Raw genomic sequence first — 19,249 nt, forward strand, 5'->3', positions numbered from 1 at the left:
GGCATATTTGTGACTGGCATTAAAAAATCGTCAACCCCTCATTTACACCTAACCCTGAGCATAAGTGAGGGCCAAATGTACCCATGGGACGCAAAGTGTATGCGGGCTGGGGGGATTAATGAGCAAATAGGCTCTCAGCTTGTAGGCCTGTTTCCATGGGGATGTGTCTAGAGGTCAATATAGATCCTGTAGACAGGGGTGGGGAACCTAAGGCCTGGGGGCCAGATGCAGCCCCCGGCTTACCTGGATCCGGCCCCCAGGGCTGAGAACTTTCCCTCCAACACTGGGGAATCCATGCTGGTGCTCCAGCCCCCTTATTGCCCTTCCGTGGGGCTGGAGCACTCACAATCTACTAGGCTGAGCCCCCCATGGCTCTGGTGTGCAAGAGGAATGTGGGGAGCATCTTTCTCCTTCTCCCTTGCAGCCCACGTCAGTGATGTGGGTTTGGGGGGTTTTGTATGTGCAGCCCCCGACTGATTTTTCTGTGGGTCAGCAGCCCCCAACCCAAAAAAGGTTCCCTACCCCTGCGGTAGGATGTGATGGGCATACAGGCCTCAGCTGGTGTCCACTGGCCACTCACCACTGAAGCCAAGTCAGCTAGGGTTGTTGATACCAGTTGAATTATTAACCCAAAACCTTCTGAATAAATTGTTCTGCAGAGCTTGGAGACAGCTTTTTACTCTGTGTCTATGCTGCCCCACACCCAGCAGAGTCCTGGGCCATATGTGGGGGTCCTTGGTAATCCCATAATACACCCAATACATAATAATTCCAGGAGGAACATCCATAGAGGCTTCCTGCTTAACATAACCAAAGGCAGAAATGTATCATCCACCTGGCACGGCCTCCCGTGTGCCTGCCCAAATCTGATAGCCAGCGATAAGAGAAAGAGCATGAGTAAATTGACTTACATTCTGGAAAGCCATGCTTCCCGCTCGGCAAGTTTTGGGGACGCGAAAACGCTGGAATCAGCTGTCCTGTGGGATGAGGAGGCTGCTGTTCTCTGTAGAAACCAACCACTGGGGGGAAAAAGTTTCCCCTGAGCGGCTTTTATGTTGGAGAAGTCTCCACCCCTTCGCCTTTGATGGCTTTAATTGATTGCTGAGCAGAATTCCAGCCTCCACAAGGATTAATTAACTGGATCCGAGTAGCCCCGGGCCACGTTAATATTTCTCAAGAACTTGGGCGAAAAACCTAAGAGCCAGACTCAAGAGTCTTTTTTGGTATCAAGAAAAATGCCACAAAAGGTGACCGTGTGTGGAGGAACGTGGCACCAACATGGCACGCTGGGATGTACTAAGCTTGAAACTCTATGAACTCATGGAAAGCTGGCCTGTAAATCTACCTAGCTATGCACTGACAGTCCATGTGAGCCATGGTGCTAAGCACACTTTAGAATCATTAGCATGATCTGTCTCCATTGCAACTGGGAGGTGTCACTGTCACATGCATAGGCGAACCCATCATAGCGATCATCTAGCTAGCGTGGCTCGCAGTAGTAAACATGGTAGCATGGGCTAGCAACCTGCATACAAGCCCAGGCTCCTCAGAGAGCTAGCACTTGAGTGACCAACTCATTGGTGCCATGTGCTATACCCCTATTGTTATCGGTGCCAGCTACATAAAAGCTGGTCAAGGTCTATTTACCTGGGCATGCATCACATCTCTCCTTGCAGTGTAGACATGCCCTGAGTGAGGTAATGGATATCCTGCTTGCCACGAACTAAATATTTGTACAGGCAAGTTCTTAAAACCCCAAGGAGCAAAAGCTCTAAGTAACCCAAACCCTAGAAAAACAAGTAGTCCGGTGGCACCTTAGATGCTAACAAATATATATATTTGCTATTTGTTTTTCCTGTTACATTCTAGCTCGGCTTTCCCCTTGATATTGTTTTATACCCACTACCTCTTCCTGTTCCCCGCCCCCATTTCTTTCCTTCTTCCCCCCTCCCTCCCTTTTCCCCTATTTATTTTAGTTCTGGACATCCAACACTCTGGTCATCTGAAAAAGTAGGTTGTGCCCATGAAAGCTCATAATACCATCTACTGTACATGTTTTGTTAGTCTTTAAAGTGCTACCAGATCACTTCTTGTTTTTTAAGTTTATAAATATATATATGTATATAGTATGATGAGCAAAACCCACTTCCTCAGATGAGCTGGAGTGGGGGCAAAACAGGAACACAGAATTGATAACAGAAAAAGAAGGGGGAAAGTGTACCTGTCAATTGTAGGATCACTAGATGGCATAGATCACATCAGAGGATGTGCCGTTGCACGAGTCCTTGATGTGATGGCTGACGTGGTTAGGTCCTGTGGTGGTGTCACAGAAACACAGAACACTAGAACTGGAAGGGGCCTTGAAAGGTCTTCGAGTCTTGTCCCCTGCCCTCATGGCAGGACCCAATACCGTCTAGACCATCCTAGACAGATATCTGTTGAATCTGCTCTTAAATATCTCCAGGGATGGAGATTCCACAACCTCCCTGGGCAATTTAACCACCCTGACAGTTAGGTTGTTTTACCTAATGTCCAACCTCCCTTGCACTTGTCTAGCCGTGCGGACAGAGTTGGCAATGGGGTTTGTTGTGGGGGAAGGTTCCTGGGTGAGCGTGTCCGAGGCGTGGTGTGTGGCTGCTGGAAAGAATTTGCTTCAGGTTGGGGGGCTGTCTGTAGGTGAAGATCGAGAAGTTCATTTGCCCACTGAGGAATCCCTTGATTCTAGAACCCTGATTTTTTGGCATGCGGAGGTTGGCACTAAACTGGCCCCTCTTTCTGTAAAGGAAATCCTGTTTCTGATTCCACCAACTCTGAGAAACAACGCTTCATTCTCCCACATCCACCGCGTTACCAGCAGGTAGCAGCCAAACAGGCATTGGAGCATCATCCTTATCCTTTGCTGCCTCGTTCTGAAGGAGCTGTTTCGCTCCTGAAGCACCTGCAAAGCTAGCGCTTCGTACTGCTTGTTTGTTGCTTCCCGGGGTATCACCCCTCAGAACACAGCGCCCTTTACGACAAAAGAGGAGGAAAAGCATTTAGGTCAAGCTGTCCCCATGGCTCTCTGCTGCCATGCCCCGGATGACTCTGTTAAATCAACCCAACCCACAGCGCAGATGCAACTAGTTTGATGGACTATCAACCTCGCTACAGACTCTCAGGGAGGTGGAAAACCCCTGTCAAAACAAGAGGCCCTCACACTGCAGTGGCAGAGCTGCAAGTCCCTAGCGGTACCGCTGTCATGTACTCCGGTGGTTTTCAAACTAGGGGTCGTGCCCCAGTTGCGGGAGGTGAGATGTGGGGCGCTGGGTCTCGTTGCAGCAGGGGGATCAGGTGACCAGTGGGGGGAATTAAGGCAACTTCCTGCCTGTCCTGCACCGCAGACTGTGCTGTGCCCCAGAAGTGTGGGGGAAGGAGGAGAGCACACAGGGCTCCACGCACTGCCTCTGCCCTGAGCACTAGTTCCGCACTCCCATTGGCTGGGAACCTGCTGCCGGCTGCTTCTGGGGGCAGCATGGTCTGCGGTGCCAGGAGAGGCAGGAAGCTGCCTTAGCCCCACCGCTGCACCACTGACTGGGAGATGCTCGAGGTCAGCCCCTCCTAATCGAACGATGTTGGGAGGCGGGCCTCAATGATTTTCTTCAACTGGGTCCCGAGGAAAAACGTTTGGAAATCGCTGGTGAACATGTTCCTTCACGCTGGCGTAAAGAGCAGAGTGTCAAATCCATCTGAAGCGACCCAGCGTGTTAGTTACATGCAACCAGCTAGGGGCCGGTAACATGTTCGCCGCAAACTCCCTAGAGAGAGGAAGAGGACAGACTTTGGAGGTCAACATTCCCAAGCCGTTCCACGGGGAGAGCCCTGCAATGAGGTGGGAGGGGAAGGATGGGCGGGATCATTCCCGCAGGGCACAAAGCGTATCCCGATTACTGGCTTGTTGTTTTGTTTGTTTGCAATGGGAGAGTTCTGACACACGTTCATGTGACCCGCCCTCCCTCCCCCCCGCCCGAGTTCCAGCAGCTAGCGCTTGCCACCAGAGTCAAATCCCTCTGCAATGTCATCACCCTTTACCTGTGGGGATGCCGATGCGAGGGGAAGTCTGCAAAGCAGCCTCATTAGGAATGGAGGCAGGGTGGCACCCGGAGGGGCGCTGGAAAGACAGGCTCGCTATTTTGCAGGCCTCTTCACCTATCAGCCAATGAGTTTTGAGTCGTACCCTACTTATTTGGGGATAAAGCTCGACAGCTCTTGCCCCTTTTGACAATACCTCATCGCTGGCGCGACCCAGATGACTCCAGTCTCCAACGTTCCACTCCTGGTTGGTGTTGCGCCTCCCCCGCCATGACTAGGCATAAAGGCAGGGCCTTGGCTGTATGACCATGCACAGCTGACTTTGCAATGCCATCTCAAAGCAGCATGGAAAATGCTGGCAAAAATCAAAACATCTCTTGGCTGAAATAGGTGAGCCTCTCAGACTGTACAGTGGATACCACCTTTCTAAGGAAGCAGTGGCAACAGGCAGTGAACATAAGAATGGACATACCGGGTCAGATCAAAGTTCCATCTAGCCTAGTATCTTGTCTGCCCCCAATGGCCAATGCCAGGTGCCCCAGAGGGAGGGAACACAACCATGTAATCATCATGTGATCCCTCTCCTGTCATCCATCTCCAGACAAACAGAGGCTAGGGACCCATTCCTGCCCATCCTGGCTAATAGCCATTGACGGACCTAACCTCCATGAATCTATCTAGTTCTTTTTTGAACCCTGTTAAAATTCTAGCCTTCACCGCATCCTCTGGCAAGGAGTTCCACAGGTTGACTGTGTGCTGTCAACGCCAATTCCAGTGTCCTATTCACTGGGTATGCTCTGTGGCTGACTTGCTGAAGTTGTGAACAAGTCACTTCTCTTTGGTTCATTTTCTGCTCTCTAGTTCTCATGAGCACCACTCCAATGGGCAATCTGCAGATCCATAGCAGCTTTGTAATGTTCTCCTATGAGAGTGCATTCACCCACAGCTCACATAAGTTCTATGAAGAGCCAAGGTTTTGCCTTCGGAATGCATTCAACTGTACATATGAGGGGAAATTACTAAAACTGGGATTTTTCCGCTTGGAAAAGAGATGACTAAAGGGAGGGAGGGATATGCTTGAGGTCTATAAAATTGTTACCAGTATGGAGGAAGTAGATGAGTGTATTTTAATCCTTCTCCTAACACAAGAACTAGGGGTCTTTAAAATGAAACGTATAGGAGGAGGTTTAAAACAAAGAAAAATAACGTATTTTTTCATGCCATGCACAGACAGGCTGTGGCACTCTTTGCCAGAAGATGTTGTGAAGACCAAGACTATCACAAGCTTAAAAAAAACAACCTAAATACATTCATGGAGGATAGATCCATCGATGGCTATTAGCAGAGATGGTGTCCCTAGCATCTGTTTGTTAGTAGCTGGGAACGGGCAACAGGTGATGGATCACTCGCTGATTTGCTGTCCTGTTCATTCCCTCTGGGGCATCTGGCATTGGCCACTGTTGGTAGACAGGATACTGGGCTAGATGGACCTTTGGTCTGACCCAGTGTGGCTGTTCTTATGTTGATGCAGCACCAAGGATATTGACAGCTAAGAACCCACCGCAGCTGTGATCAAGTCAGAAGCTAACAGAACAGCTGGGTGTGTCTGGTGCCCCCATTAGAGGAACTATCTTGACTTGCAAAATAACCTTGATCTACGTTGATCTGTAAAAATGACCATTCAGTTCCACTCAGAAACATTAGGTTGTGCAAACAATGGGGCACTAGATATTTGACTGGGTCATTCTGTGCTTTCTGACAAAGATATTCTATAGCTAGTAGAAAGGATTAGCTAGTGGTTTAAGTAAAAGGGCTGGGCGCCAGGATTCCATCCTTCTATTAAATGTCCCCTCTAATTTTTTCCATTCATGTGTGGAATAAATTTTGTGTGCACTGAGGCAGATGTGCACCACCAGTAGAAACACACACTGCCAGCTGTGGGCGCTCTGCTAATCAGCTGGGCAGCCTCCCAAGCATCCAGCTTTTAGGGAACACAACTTTGCCACTGCCTTGCTGAGTACTTCTGGGCAAGTCATGTCACCTTTGCATGCCTCAGTTTGCCCACTTAGATAATGGAGATACCAGCTGCCTCCAAAGGTGGGCTCACACCCACACGGTCTAATTTTTAAAGGCACTCAGCAGGAGCAGCTCCTGCGAATTTCAATACAACTTGAGTGCTTGGCCATTGCTGAAACTCAAACTATGATGCAAACCCCTCTGTCTCAAGGGTGGAACCAGTTTCATCCAAAGGTAGGGGTCTCAAACTCATGGCCCATAGGTCATCTATGGCTGGAGCATTTTTGCATCTGGCCTGGGAGTCCCAGCAGCTGGGGGATGTGTCTCCCCAAATTCCGCCCCTTCCCACCACTGCCCCGCTCTCTTCCCCATTGCACCCCTTCTCTTAAGGGGCACTGCCTTGAAGGTTGGGGGTGGGGGGGGAAGGAGCTGGTTGCAGTGAGTGTGGGGAGTGGGGGCGCCCCAGCTGCCTCCCTGCTCCTGGGCTGGGTTGCAAACATGCTTCAGCTGTAGGTGGCCCAAAGGCCCTGAGTTTGAGACCCTTGATCCAAGGGAATTTCCAAGACCAGATATGTCTCAAGTGCTGTATTTGTGAAATATACAGATTTGCTGGGCAGGACCCCAGGTAAAGACTGTTACAGATGCTACTGCACTGCCATGGCTACCTCAGCAGCTTAGCTGGTCCCTGCTATCGAAATATCTGAGCACCTCACAATCTTGAACATCTCTAGCCTCACCACAGGCAAGGAAACAAGGCAGGGCTGTTCTCCCCATTGTCCTGCTGGGGACTGGAAGCACAGAGAAGTTAAGTAACTTGTCCAAGGTCACAAAGGATGTCTGTGTCAGAGCAGGGAATTGAACCCAGCTCCCCCAAGTCCCAGGTTAGTTCTCTACCCACTGCATTATGTATCTATCTGATCAGATAGGTAGCCTGTGTCTACAAAATTACAGCATAAATCACCAGACACTGCTATTTTAGACCCAGAAAGGTTATTTCAAGTCTTTCATTTGGACAATTCTGTCCCCTTCTTTCCTTACTATGAATGAGATCTTTGTTCCTGGATATGTGCATGTTCTTGGTGCTTAAGGCCTTGATCAAAGGCAAGTGTCTATTGGAGGCATAACCTGCTCTGCAGCCCGTGAATAGACACCATCAGCAGAGGACTAGGGCTTCAGGCGAGGAACAAACCAGCAGGAGCAAATGAAACTTCCTCCCCTTCCCCCCAATGCAGCCAAGACCCTGGTTTCACACTCATCCTACCAGCAATGAACAGGACACAGGAGAGACTCTGTTCCTGCCCTGGAAGCTTTCGCTAGGTATTCATGAGGCATCAGTGGAGTTGGCAATACAGGGCCAGCATCTCAGCTGATGTCAAACAGCATAGCTCCACAGAGGGACCACCACCCCTTTACACCAGGTGGAAATCTGGCTCAGAATCAGCTGGGTTCCATTCCTGGCTCTGCTAGTGACCAGTTGTCCGCCCTTGGGTGGGTCCCTTCACCCCTCTGTGCCTCTGTTTCTCAGCTGTAGAATGTGTGATAATATTAGATGCACCTCAAAGAGAGGCTGCGAGTCTTAATGCATCAATTCACAAAGTGCTCTGGGACTCTTGTAAGGCGGGGTGGGTGGATGTGGAGGAGCCGGAGGGGTTGGAAAGAGAGCACTGAAACCCATAAGCATCCCCATGTACGGCCCCCAATGAGCAAAATGCAATTGAGACCATTTTCATTCATCTACGTACACGATTAACAGGTGCCAGAGTCTGAGACTCTCTGTTGCTGGGTGCTAAAGAGATCTCTGAAGCCAAATCAACCCTCAGTCTGCTGTGCTGTGTTCGTGACCCGACTTTGCCCAGAGAAACAGAGCTTGACAGACTCCAGGAAAGTGGTAATTTCAGATCAATACATACGTTTATTAGGAAACCAAAATCTCAATACAGATTCCCATTCAAAGTTAACACTGCAACGTTCATTTCCTCCTCCTCCTCTCCAGTTTATGAACATTCAGCAACGAAGCCATTCAAACACATCTGAAGGTTCAGCGCATTCGGACCGTTGGGTGAAGTGGAGTGCACCCACAAGAGGGTAGGTCTAGGTTATTCCTATTTGACAGATGGGGAAACCGAGGCACAAAGGCGTAAAGGTCCGTGGTCATTCAGGAGACAGTCCAGGGATATAAATAATGAATTAGTTAAACGTTAAAATGTTAGCGGTTTAACCGGTTAACCGCCTGCCCAGCTTGGGTTGCTCCGGCTCTGCTGGGGTGGGGTCCTGCCAACTTGCCCAGGCTGAAGTCGGATCAGGGCATGGCCGGGGCTCCCACCTGCCTACCTCACGCAGCCAGTGCCCCACCACGCCACCCCACACAACAGGCTGCTGATAATATAAGCTGACTCCCGGCATACACCGGCTCTGGCTCCCGGCCCTGCTCCCAGGGAACCAGCTCCCACCCCGTGCTGCAGGCTCTGTGGTAGAAGCCTCTGCAGAGCCCACAGTGTGGGCCAGCGGTGGGCACACGCTGGGAGGGAAGAGTTTAACCAGAACAGAATCAGTTCATGGTTTAAATGGTTAAACTCTTACATCCCTCGTACAATCAACAATAGAACCAGGAGTCCTCGGTCCTGTCCCTGCGCCAAGATCAAACCTCGTCTTATAGTCTCGACCCGCTACTGTAAACGGGTACGGCTCATGCCAGTGTCACTTACTACCTTTCAAAGGTCACCATGCTCCATGCCTGACCACCCGTAAGTGCTCTATAAACAATGGGAAAGTAGAATCAGGCTGAAACCAACAGACGAGGTAGGAGGAAAGACTGACTATCCCTGCTAACCTTCATTTTCCTACCGTCAAACCTAACCTCAAGTCACTACCATGGCAGCCGGAACATGCTAAGTGTCCAGGCCCGGCGAGGTGTCGGCACTGGGAACGGCACGGAACGTTGCAGGCCGTGCCGGGTCCTCACCGGTGCCACTACTCCGCAAGCTTCACTGGCGCCTTTCAAAGTCACCTGGCGTGCTTAATAAACCGGGGCTTAGCAGCCCCCCACAAATCTCTAGCCATGAACTCCAGGGTCTTAATACTCACAGTATTTCACGGGTTATATTATTAGATTAAAAAAGGAGGTCCACATGAAAGGTGGCAGATAGACAGCCCTGGAGACTGGAGCCCACTCTGTATCCATGGAACCCGGGCAGCAGCAAGGAAGGCCTCCTCTGCTTGCTACCTTGCTACCAGAAGGGGAAACTGAGGCCCAGAACTCCTCCGGGTTCAAGAAGGGAGCTCAGTCTCCATGGTCCATCCAATCCCTGGCTAAGGCAGTCAGTTGGTATCAATTCTTGTAGCAGCCTGTGAACACTTGTCCTATTACAGGACGGAGTCCCCCTAAAATTCACTCCGTATCAACCACTAGGTGGGAGCAACTTTGGCCCCTAATATCTCAGGCTGGCCTTGAACCAGTAACAGAGGCAAAGGCTCCACATCCCACTGCCAACCAGCCAGTTGTCCCGGTTAGGGCTTCAGTTTGAGCCAGGGGTGAACGATGGTGAGGATGGAGAGGACGGAGGAGGTAAGGCCGCACAGTCCCACGAAGCCCGGGTTGGTCTTGTGGAGCCCTAACTTGTCCAGCGGGATGAAGAGATCGCAGGCGTTTTTCACCACGTCCACAAGCAGAGGAGGGTTGCTCCTGAGAACATGCACAAGAAGGTGCAGCTTGACTTTCAACATCAGCAGCAGCTGCTGGAGACTGCCATCTTCTCGGAGCGCGTGCCTGGTCTCGCTGCCCTTGGGACGCTTCCCGCACGCCTCGCGCTCCATCAGGAGCCGGATCTCGTAGGCATCCCGGCTCAGGTTCAGGATCAGCGCGAAGAGGTAATATCTGAAAGGGGGACGGAGAGAGGGTTCAGCTGCTAACGTTAACTGTCTGCTAAGGGGACGCGGCTCCCACGGATCTCAACAAGGGCAGGATGGCACCGTCAGGTGGCGTTACTGCAGCCGCCGCGGGCGCGAGTGAGACTGCAGCACATGAAGACATATCTCAAGTGTTTGAAATTGTTCATTTTAATCATCGTGTAACAACAACAATCCTCAGCAGTTACACGGGTACTCGGTGCTTCCCCCGGGGACAGGGACGGAAGCCAGTGCACTCCTGGCCGTATTCCCAGGGAGCCCCCTGTATCTCCACTCCCTTATGCAAATTCAACAGCAGGACTGCACACTCTGCCCCATTAGCCCTTCCCAGAGAGTTCCGACGACTGTGCTGCACGGAGTTGCTGCCCACCATTGAACAGTTCATAGGGTCCACCCAGAGGTGGCTGCAATTCAATGCTGGGAAAAGTGATTCTTGTATGTACAGTTAGCAAGGTGCTTTGGGGTGGAGAGGGATAGAGAAACATTTAGGCAGCAACTTCTCCTGAATGTCAAATTCCCTTAAGGCCCCTGTGAGCATCCCAGCTTAAGAAAGCAGTCATGGAAATGGGGTGGTTCTGTCTGAGCTTTTATTGCCAAGTAATAAATCCTGTTTCCTCTGAGAAATCATGAGGAATTCTTAGTGACCCAGAACTGCTGGGAAGCCAAGGAAAGGCAGAGCCATGTTATTTCTGTAGCAGCACAGCTACAAGGATATTTGGAAAACTCCCTCCCCACCCCAACACAATCCTTTATTGCAGGCTCACCCAGGAGCAGGAAAAGCAAACAGCACTAGCCCAGGCTCACCTGAAGGACCGCTGACTCCACTTCTCTTGGTCCATGTGAGGGATGAGGCCCGACTTCCCCGCCCACAGGATGTTGTCGCAGGCGAAGTACATGGCTCTGTTCAGGTTGCTGACGGTGATGCAGAAGCGCAACACCACATCCGACAGGTGAATGGCTCGCTTCGCCGACTCCAGGGCGTCCGCCGAGTTGCCCAGCCGGAACACTGGAACAACAAGCAGGCCAGATGAAACATCAGGCAGACGCTCCCTGTGGTGGGCATAACCTACTAAACCTGGCACTGATGGGGTAACTGACACATCCTTCCTGCTTTCCACGCCATGCTGCAGGGCCACAGACCACTCCCATCAAACAGTGGGCACAAAACTACAACAAAGGTCATTACTGGAGTAAGAAGAACTGGATGTCTCTTGTTCAGACACCCTGGAAGCCTCCTGTTACATGAGAAGGTTTCACTTACGCTTGCGCCCCAGGCTCATGTGAGCCTCCAGCTGTTTGATCCTGGCGAGGAAATCGGCGCTCGCTCCATTCTTCTGCAGCGTGTAGCCGAGCAGAGTGCAGGCATACTGAGCGGCTCTGAAAGAGAGAAGCAAGTACAGGAAGCGTGTCTAGGAGACAGGATTTGCCTTAATGGATCAATCCAACAAGCTCAGCCTCCTCTCCACCAATGGAAGATGAAACATTCTTTTCTTCCAACCCCGCTTGACCATCTATGCAGTGCTGCCCACAAAAGGGAAGAGAGACTCCTTCCTGACCCCTGCAATGATCCCCACACTGAAGCATGAGATTCAGTTACCAATGTTATTATGGACCATGAAATTCATGCAGCAGGGAGTTCCATAAGTTGGGCGGTTTTAGAAAGCAATCCCTTCAATGACCTGTAAAGCTTACCATTTCTAGTTTGCATCCAAAGACTGTCCACTGAGGAAAATAACTCACCTCTCAGCCCTATGAAACTCAACACACAGAATCTAACTAGCTCAGGGTCTAACAAGCTTCAGGTGAAATGAACAGTTTACAAATAAAGCCATATAAAGGATCTGGTAGCAACTTAAGTCTACCTGGGACATGAGCCTCCTCATGTAGAATGGACATGCCCCAAAATATTTAGCACTTTCCCATTGCCAACACACATTTTTGGATAGCATTTACAGGCCTCTTCAAATGACCAAACATTGGTCCATTTCTGAAGCCAGCAGATGGGACTGGTTTCAGAAGACGACAGTTCCTGGAGCAAAGCAGAACTCTCTCTAGACTCAAAAGCTTCCAGTTTCTTTTCTTACCGAGAGCAGGAGGGTAAATTCTCTCTCCTCTTCCCTTCCCTGACTTTCAACTATTAAGTCAAAATTTTCAAGTTGGACCCCGAAAGACAATTCCAATTTGGCAAGATCCTTAATGCATGAAAGTTGCTCCAGTGCTGCCAGCGTTTAAGTGCCTTGCTGGATCATGTCCTAAGTGGGCTGATTTTCAGCACAGCTCAGCACCTGCAGTGCAATGATTTCCACAGAGCATGTGGGTTTTCAATACCTCTGAAAAGGAGGCCACTTATTTAGCAGGCTCATGAGGGATATAAAGGCCTCATTTAAGAACACAGGACTAGGACTGTGTCATTGTGTCCAGTGTGTAATACCAGACAACCCCTTCATCCCATCCTGTTCAGAAACTGATCAAGCTCCACTCTCACACCATTTCGGTTGCGTGTTCTTGCTCCAATTGGGAGGCTGTTCCAGAACTCTGCTCTTCTGGTGAAAAAAAAATCACATTCCTAGCCAACATTACTGGTCAGTTTATCCCCTTATGTTCTTAGACCAACACTGCCCTTTAGTTTAAATAGCTCTTCTTCCTTCCTGCTGTTTCCTCCCCCATCACAAGGCTGTATTTAGAGAGCATGACCATATCCCTCTCCCCCCCCCCCCAGCCTTTGATTTGCTAAGCTAAAAAAGTCGAACTCTTTTACTCTCCTCTTGTAAAATGAGTTCTCCATTCCCCTGATCATTCAAGTAGCAAATTACAGTCTTTAACCGTGTCCCAGACAGAGAATTATTATTTTTAGTCAGATCACAGTGAAACCTGAGGAATCAGGGCTCCAATACAGTATCACCTACTATATTATGAATTATTATTAGTATTGCCCTGGCGCCTTTACATTAGCCAGCTAAACATTTCATGGGTACTGTTGTGGCTTTGAGGCTTTTGTACAGGAGGCCCCCCAACTTGCGACCGCCCAAGTTCCGAACTCCTGCACTTACACCATTTTTATAAGCGCAGAAGGAGCCGAAACCCCGACTTATGTCCTCAGCCCGCATTTACCATGGCGCACGGCGCCTATCGTAAATGAGGGCTCGAGTTATGACGCCCCCAACTTGCAATGCTTCCTCAGGAATGGATCACGTCGGAATTCGGGAGCCTCCTGTATATGTATATCCTTCGCTTATCCTTCTGGAAAGGGCACCCAGAAATCAGAGAACAAATCATATGCCTTGACTTTCAATATGCAGAAAAAAAAAAGAAGGCGTTCCATAGCAAACTTCAGTGCATGTGACTTCTTAATAAACAGCTCCCTGTTTGACCATCTGGCTTGGTATGAAATTGGAGATGTGACACTTTTTCCATCTCTGTGTAAAGCCAAAGTATTTTTTAACCTAAATAATAAACAACAGCAAAGCATGACTGAGGAAAGTTGTGCCATCGTGATCATTTTGATCTATTCTGGAGCTTAGATATCATCATGAGAACTGCCCTCGGAACACCTTACAGAGACAAAACTGTTCTAAAAATAAAAATAAGGAAGTTAGAATTAGGTTCTGAGAAGCAATTGATCCAACACTACTCATGGGCAAAGATACACTGAAGATGATGAGAAAATCTCAACGGACTTCTACAGATTGCCTCCTCAAAAAACACTGAGGAAGGTAATATTTTTTCCAGCCAACCTTTAAATTTAAAACATTTCTGCCTGATCCTGAACTTCTTTTTCGAATGAATTTAGCCTCCACAGAATGTGTCACATGGATAGTCAAGATTTGATCTGCTGTTTATTTCCAGAATAGGGACAACTTGGACACCTTTCTCCCATTAATGAATCTAATTCCTCCCCGGGCAGCGGTGTCTAGTAGGGATGTAAGCAAGTAGGCCTATTGAGTCCTTGAGTTGACTACTCGTATCTCCCTCCCCACACACCTTGATGCCTCTGTTGCAAGAGGCAGCGGGGTGTGGGGGAGCAGGAGCCAGTGCTGGGAAAGCCAGATTAAAAGCTCCCGACCCCCGCCAAAGGAGCCCCTGTCCGCGGTGGGCCGGGCTCCCCATGGTCAGAGGCTGCTCTGGACATTGGAGCACCCTCGTTTGCAGGGCTCCCAGGCCCACCGCGGACAGGGGCTCCTTTGGCGGGGGTCGGGAGCTTTTAATCTGGCTTTCCCAGCACTGGCTCCTGCTCCCCCACACCCCGCTGCCTCTTGTTTGCTCCAGCCCCCACCAGTTACCCGGAACTGGTAAGCATTCTCCATTTAGTGTGGTGCTTATGGGTTAACCCAGCATTTCTCAAACTGTGGGTCCCAACCCCCCAGGGGCTCACGAGCAACTTAGAGGGGGATCGCAAACAAATTAGAGGGGGGTCACAAGCAACTGAGAGGCTGGTTGCAGCAATGGGGAAGGGGGTCGTGAGCAACTGAGAGAGAGGTTGCGGTATCACAAGTTTGAGAACCCCTGGGTTAACCAGTTAACCTTTCAAATCCCAGCTGTGTCTACACTGGGCCACTTATCAGCCGCTTTTCCGGAATAAGCTGCGAGCTGTCTACACTGGCCCTTGAATTTCCGGAAAAGCAACGATGCTCTACTGTACAAAATCAGCCGCTATTCCGGAAAAGCTATGCTGCTCCCGCTCGGGCATAAGTCCTTATTCCGGAACACTGATCGAAAATGGCGATCGGGGCTCTTTTCCGAAAAAGCGCGTCTACATTGGCCACAGACGCTTTTCCGGAAAAAGGGCTTTTCCGGAAAAGCAGCCTGCCAATGTAGACGCTTTTTTTCCAGAAAAACTGAAAACGGAATAGTATTCCATTTTAAGCAGTTCCGGAAATTCATGCCAGTGTAGACACAGCCCCCTAGTCTGAAGCCAGCACACACTGCTTTTTCTACTGACCAACAGGAAACTTTGCTGAGTATTTTTCAAGCTGTAATAAATAGTATCTTTTGCGTTTCTGGAGCACTTTGGAATTCCAGCCATGAACATTGACCCCATACTGCTGGGAGTTTACAAGCACAGAACAAGAAGACAGTCTTTGCCTCAAATGCACCATAAAGCTTCACCCTCCTTTAATTCGCCACGGTACACGAGTCAAAACAAGCAACCAAAAAAACTAGTGCATGAGAAGAATCTTTTAAATGTTTCTCATCTCCGGCTGGTTGAAAACACCTACATATGCCAAAACTTGCCTGCTCTATTGGGGGAGGAGGGGGAATGCTTCTTCTTTATGACCAAAATTTAAATCTAACCTCATAACGATTATGGAAACTTTTTTTTAAAGAAATGAAAGCCCAAGTTTTCCAGAACATAGGGAAAAGCACAAATGGTGAATTGATTTCACAAGCACAAAAATCCTCTAAGCCAGTGGTCCCCAACCGTTTGGGGTTGCCGGGCGCCAGGGGGCGTGGCCGTTCGCCCGCCGGGCGCCCGGGGGGGGCGGGGCCCCCCCATAGCCGCATTCCGGGGCCGGCGCTCTCCCCTCAATCGCCGCGCGCCCAGGGCCGGCGCTAGCGCTTTCTCCCCCCCCCCCATGCACCGCGGGGGGTGAATCCGTGGCGCCCCCGGGGCCGGCGCTCACAGTGCGCCACACGCCCGGGGCGGCTCCGGCACCACGTAATGCGCCACGTGCCCGGGGCCAGGCCAGCCCTGAGCACTTGGCGGGCGCCAAGAAATGCCATGGTGCCCGTGGGCACCGTGTTGGGGACCACGGCTCTAAGCATTCAACCTCTATATATGCTGGGACAAGAGTTTTCAAGAGGATATACAAGACCAATGCCACTTTCAGGCAGAAAAACACTAGCCCAATGGTAGGCAGCCTGTGAGCCACATGGGTTCTATGTGTGACCTGCGAGACATTTTGTTGACTGTTGCCAGATTCCACTGGTTTCTGTACGTTTTGGTCCCCCCCCCCCCCACACACACAAAAGAATTACTGAAGGGACACCCATGTAAAGCAAGGGCACATGAAGTGAGGTGCTTGCTGATCGCACAGAACCTTGACTGTAAAAGCCATGTGCTCTCTCTGCATCCTATCAAAGTGCTGCTACAGTTCAATCGGCACACCCTATAAGTTATACATAGCATAGTTTTGCTAGCTGCGCTTGCCTATCTCGGGAGACTGTCTTTTTTGCAATGGTCTTATGGCCCACTAAAATAAAGGAGGGCTACTCCTGCTGGCTATTCCCTACCCTAGGCTGTCTGTCACTGCACTAACTTCTTGCTTACCTACAGGGCTTGCTATTCCCTGGCCTTCACTGTATACGGTTTAATTAGTTCATTGTGAGGTAATTCCAGCCCCACCGAACATGACATTACAGAAAATTATTTGGCCAGTGTAGGATAAGAAATCTAGTATATGTAAAATAACTATTGCCCAGTGAATCATAGGATGACAAGACCAAAGAGTCAATGAAAAATTTAAAACCACATTTAAAATCAACAGAAATATACACGGCTTAAAAAAAGATCAGCCAGTGGAACTCGGAACTGTAAGGAAGCATTTCTCAATCAGGAGACAGATGAAAGGTAGTCAGGGAGCTGGGCAGGCAGTGAAAGTCTTATTACAGTCTAAAGCAAAACACATCTCATTCCTCCACTCTCCTCCTCTTCAAGGTCAGCCTCTCAACACAGACACAAATCAATTACACGGACAAAACACTGTTATCTTGGAAATATTTTTTTACCCCCTGTAACAAAATCCACACTGTTAGTCTGCATCTGCAAGGACAACAAGGAGACCTGTGGCACCTTAAGACTAACAGATTTACTTGGGCTTAAGCTTTCATGGGCAAAGACCCACTTTGTCAGATGCACCTGACGAAGTGGGTCTTTCCCCATGAAAGCTTAGGCCCAAGTAAATCTGTTAGTCTTTAAGATGCCACAGGACTCTTCATTGTTAAATCTACACTGAGTCTTTTGCTGGCATAGCTAGGTTGATTCAGGGTCTAATATTTCCCTCACTCCTAACAGAGAGGTATGCCAGTAAACCAGGCCGAACTCTGGTGGCACAGTTGCTGCAACATGCGACTTGTTTTGACACTAATGTCAGGATGGAGTTTCGCTGGCCCTGGCCACTGAATTCTGGTTCCATTCCCAGGATGTTCCCACAAACCCAGCAAACTCCTGCTCAGGCACAGATTCACCCCTGGGTCTTCTCAAGCCCTTCCCTTCCGCACAGCGAGCACAGGGCTACCCACCGGCTACTCACCAGTAACCCTTGGCTTGTTGATCCCCAGACACCCCCCCCCCACACACACACACAAAGGCTGAGCCCATACCTGAAAACTCGCTCCTTGGCTTGGCTCTGGGCACTGAAGCGCACCCAGGAATCCATGGTGCAGCTGCCTCGCTCCAGGCACCGCCGGGCTCTAGGTCCTCAGCCTCCCCCGCTGGGTCTCCCCGCGCAGCCCCCCCCCCCCGCGCAGCTTCCCCCCCCCCCGCGCGCCTGGGCCTCCCCGCACAGCCCCCCCCCCCGCGCGCCTGGGCCTCCCCGCGCAGCCCCCCCCCGCGCGCGCAGCTTCCCCCCCCCCGCGCGCCTGGGCCTCCCCGCGCAGCCCCCCCCCCGCGCGCGCAGCTTCCCCCCCCCGCGCGCCTGGGCCTCCCCGCACAGCCCCCCCCGCGCGCCTGGGCCTCCCCGCACAGCCCCCCCCCCGCGCGGTTGGGCCTCCCCCCCCGCGCGCAGCTTCCCCCCCCCGCGCCTGGGCCTCCCCGCGCTGCCCCCCCCCGCGCGCAGCCTCCCCCCCCCCCCGCGCCTAGGCCTCCCGCGCAGCCCCCCTCCCCGCGCGGCGGGGGCAGGGCTCTACACCGGGGGGGGAACGAGGCAGGGCGAGTCGCTCCGTTCCCGGACAGAGGGGGGAGGGGCTGGAGTCGGCTCGGGCCCCGAACGATTCGGGTTGCAGCCACTTCCGGGAATGGGACGGTGGCGCCTAAGGGCCAAACTTGGTGACACCACGCTACGCAACCTGCCTGCGCCCCCTAGAGCCCACCCGGGGAAGGGCAGCAGCAGCAGCTCTTCCTGCAGCCCCTGCGCCCCTTCTCTGCTGCTCCTGCCTGTTACAGGGAGGATTTTGGGGCTCAGACCAGAGAGCCCCCAGCTGGTACCTTCTCCGGCCCCCACATCCGCACCCCCTCTTAGTACCTCATCCAGTCCAGCACCTCTGCTTCCCTTAATGACCTCCCCGCACCCCCAGCACCCAGCCTCCCTGGGCAGGCACCCCTCAATGCCCAGGGATTGCTCTGTGTAACTCCCCCAGCACAATAAATGGTCCTGCACCACCTTGGAGACTAACAAAAAATGCAGATGGTATCATGAGCTTGTGGGCACAACCCACGTCCTCAGATGAATGGAGCAAGAGGTCCAGAGGTTCAAACAAATAGCAGTTGGGGAATGGGAGGGAAAAAGAAGGGGGAGAAAATCTTGTCAATGAGTGTCAATGCTAAACAAAGTTAATAGAGTGGGCTGTAATTGCCCAATACTGAACTTTTGATGTCATTAGGGTGTTGAATGTAGCGGCCTAACCCGTTCATGTCTTTGTTCAGACCTTGATTAAAGATCTACAATGCTTCAGAGGAAATCGCAACTCCCTCCCTTTCTTTCTGTGTCCTCCATTAATATTAATGAATGAACACGCTCTGTGACAGCTCCCTCTGGGAAGTGGGTCCGTATCACGGTCCCTATTTCACGGAAGGGAAAAGTGAGGCACAGAAAGAGAAGTGACTTGTTGGAAGTCACAGAGTGAGCCAATGGCAGAGCTGGAAATAGAGACCAGGAGTTCTGAATCCCAGACTTCCACTTTTACCAGTAGACAAACTCCCTCCTCAAACTGGGCACTGTACCCATGATTCTGAACTCACAGACCCTTTGCTTTAAACCAGGGCTACTCAACACACGGCCCGTGGGCCACATGCGGCCCGCGGCCCATTTGTTTGCGGCCCGTGGTGTGGTTTGAGTTTACACAGGCTCAACATGCGGCCCGTGGGTGGGAGCCAAAACAAAAAAGGAGTCAATAGAATGGTCTTCTGTTGATATGGGTTTTAGTAGTTAAAGTCCTGGACTGTCATTGCTCATTAAAAGTGCTGTCATATGGGTGAAAATTTGGTAAATATTGCATTTGATTAATATCAACAGAACTGACTTAAATGGGGCCTGTGTGTTGTGTAGTCTTGCCTTAATCTTTGTATTCATGCCCGTCAGTGTGAACAAAGCTGTTTGAATAT

At 50.9% G+C, this 19,249-nt stretch overlaps 2 protein-coding genes across 3 annotated transcripts in view; both read right to left on the minus strand.

Moving 5' to 3' along the window:
• Positions 1 to 1,021, minus strand: part of LOC142819544 (perilipin-2-like) — a 50,050-nt gene extending 49,029 nt beyond the window's left edge. For both annotated transcript variants that reach the window (XM_075907455.1, XM_075907454.1), the window contains exon 1: positions 912 to 1,021. In XM_075907455.1, the coding sequence (XP_075763570.1) occupies positions 912 to 926 (15 nt within the window). In that variant the 5' untranslated portion in view covers positions 927 to 1,021. The remainder of the gene's footprint in view (positions 1 to 911) is intronic.
• A 6,955-nt stretch (positions 1,022 to 7,976) lies between these two features.
• PEX11B (peroxisomal biogenesis factor 11 beta) lies at positions 7,977 to 17,471 on the minus strand. The gene is made up of 4 exons (XM_075907074.1): positions 17,311 to 17,471; positions 11,252 to 11,367; positions 10,795 to 10,996; positions 7,977 to 9,958 (listed from the first exon to the last, which is right to left on the minus strand). Exons 1-4 carry the CDS (start codon positions 17,364 to 17,366, stop codon positions 9,592 to 9,594), a joined length of 741 nt encoding a protein of 246 aa, XP_075763189.1. The 5' UTR covers positions 17,367 to 17,471; the 3' UTR covers positions 7,977 to 9,591.
• Between the last annotated feature and the right edge of the window lie 1,778 nt (positions 17,472 to 19,249).

Source organism: Pelodiscus sinensis, chromosome 24 (genome assembly GCF_049634645.1).
Source record: "Pelodiscus sinensis isolate JC-2024 chromosome 24, ASM4963464v1, whole genome shotgun sequence".
Classification (NCBI taxonomy): domain Eukaryota; kingdom Metazoa; phylum Chordata; order Testudines; family Trionychidae; genus Pelodiscus; species Pelodiscus sinensis.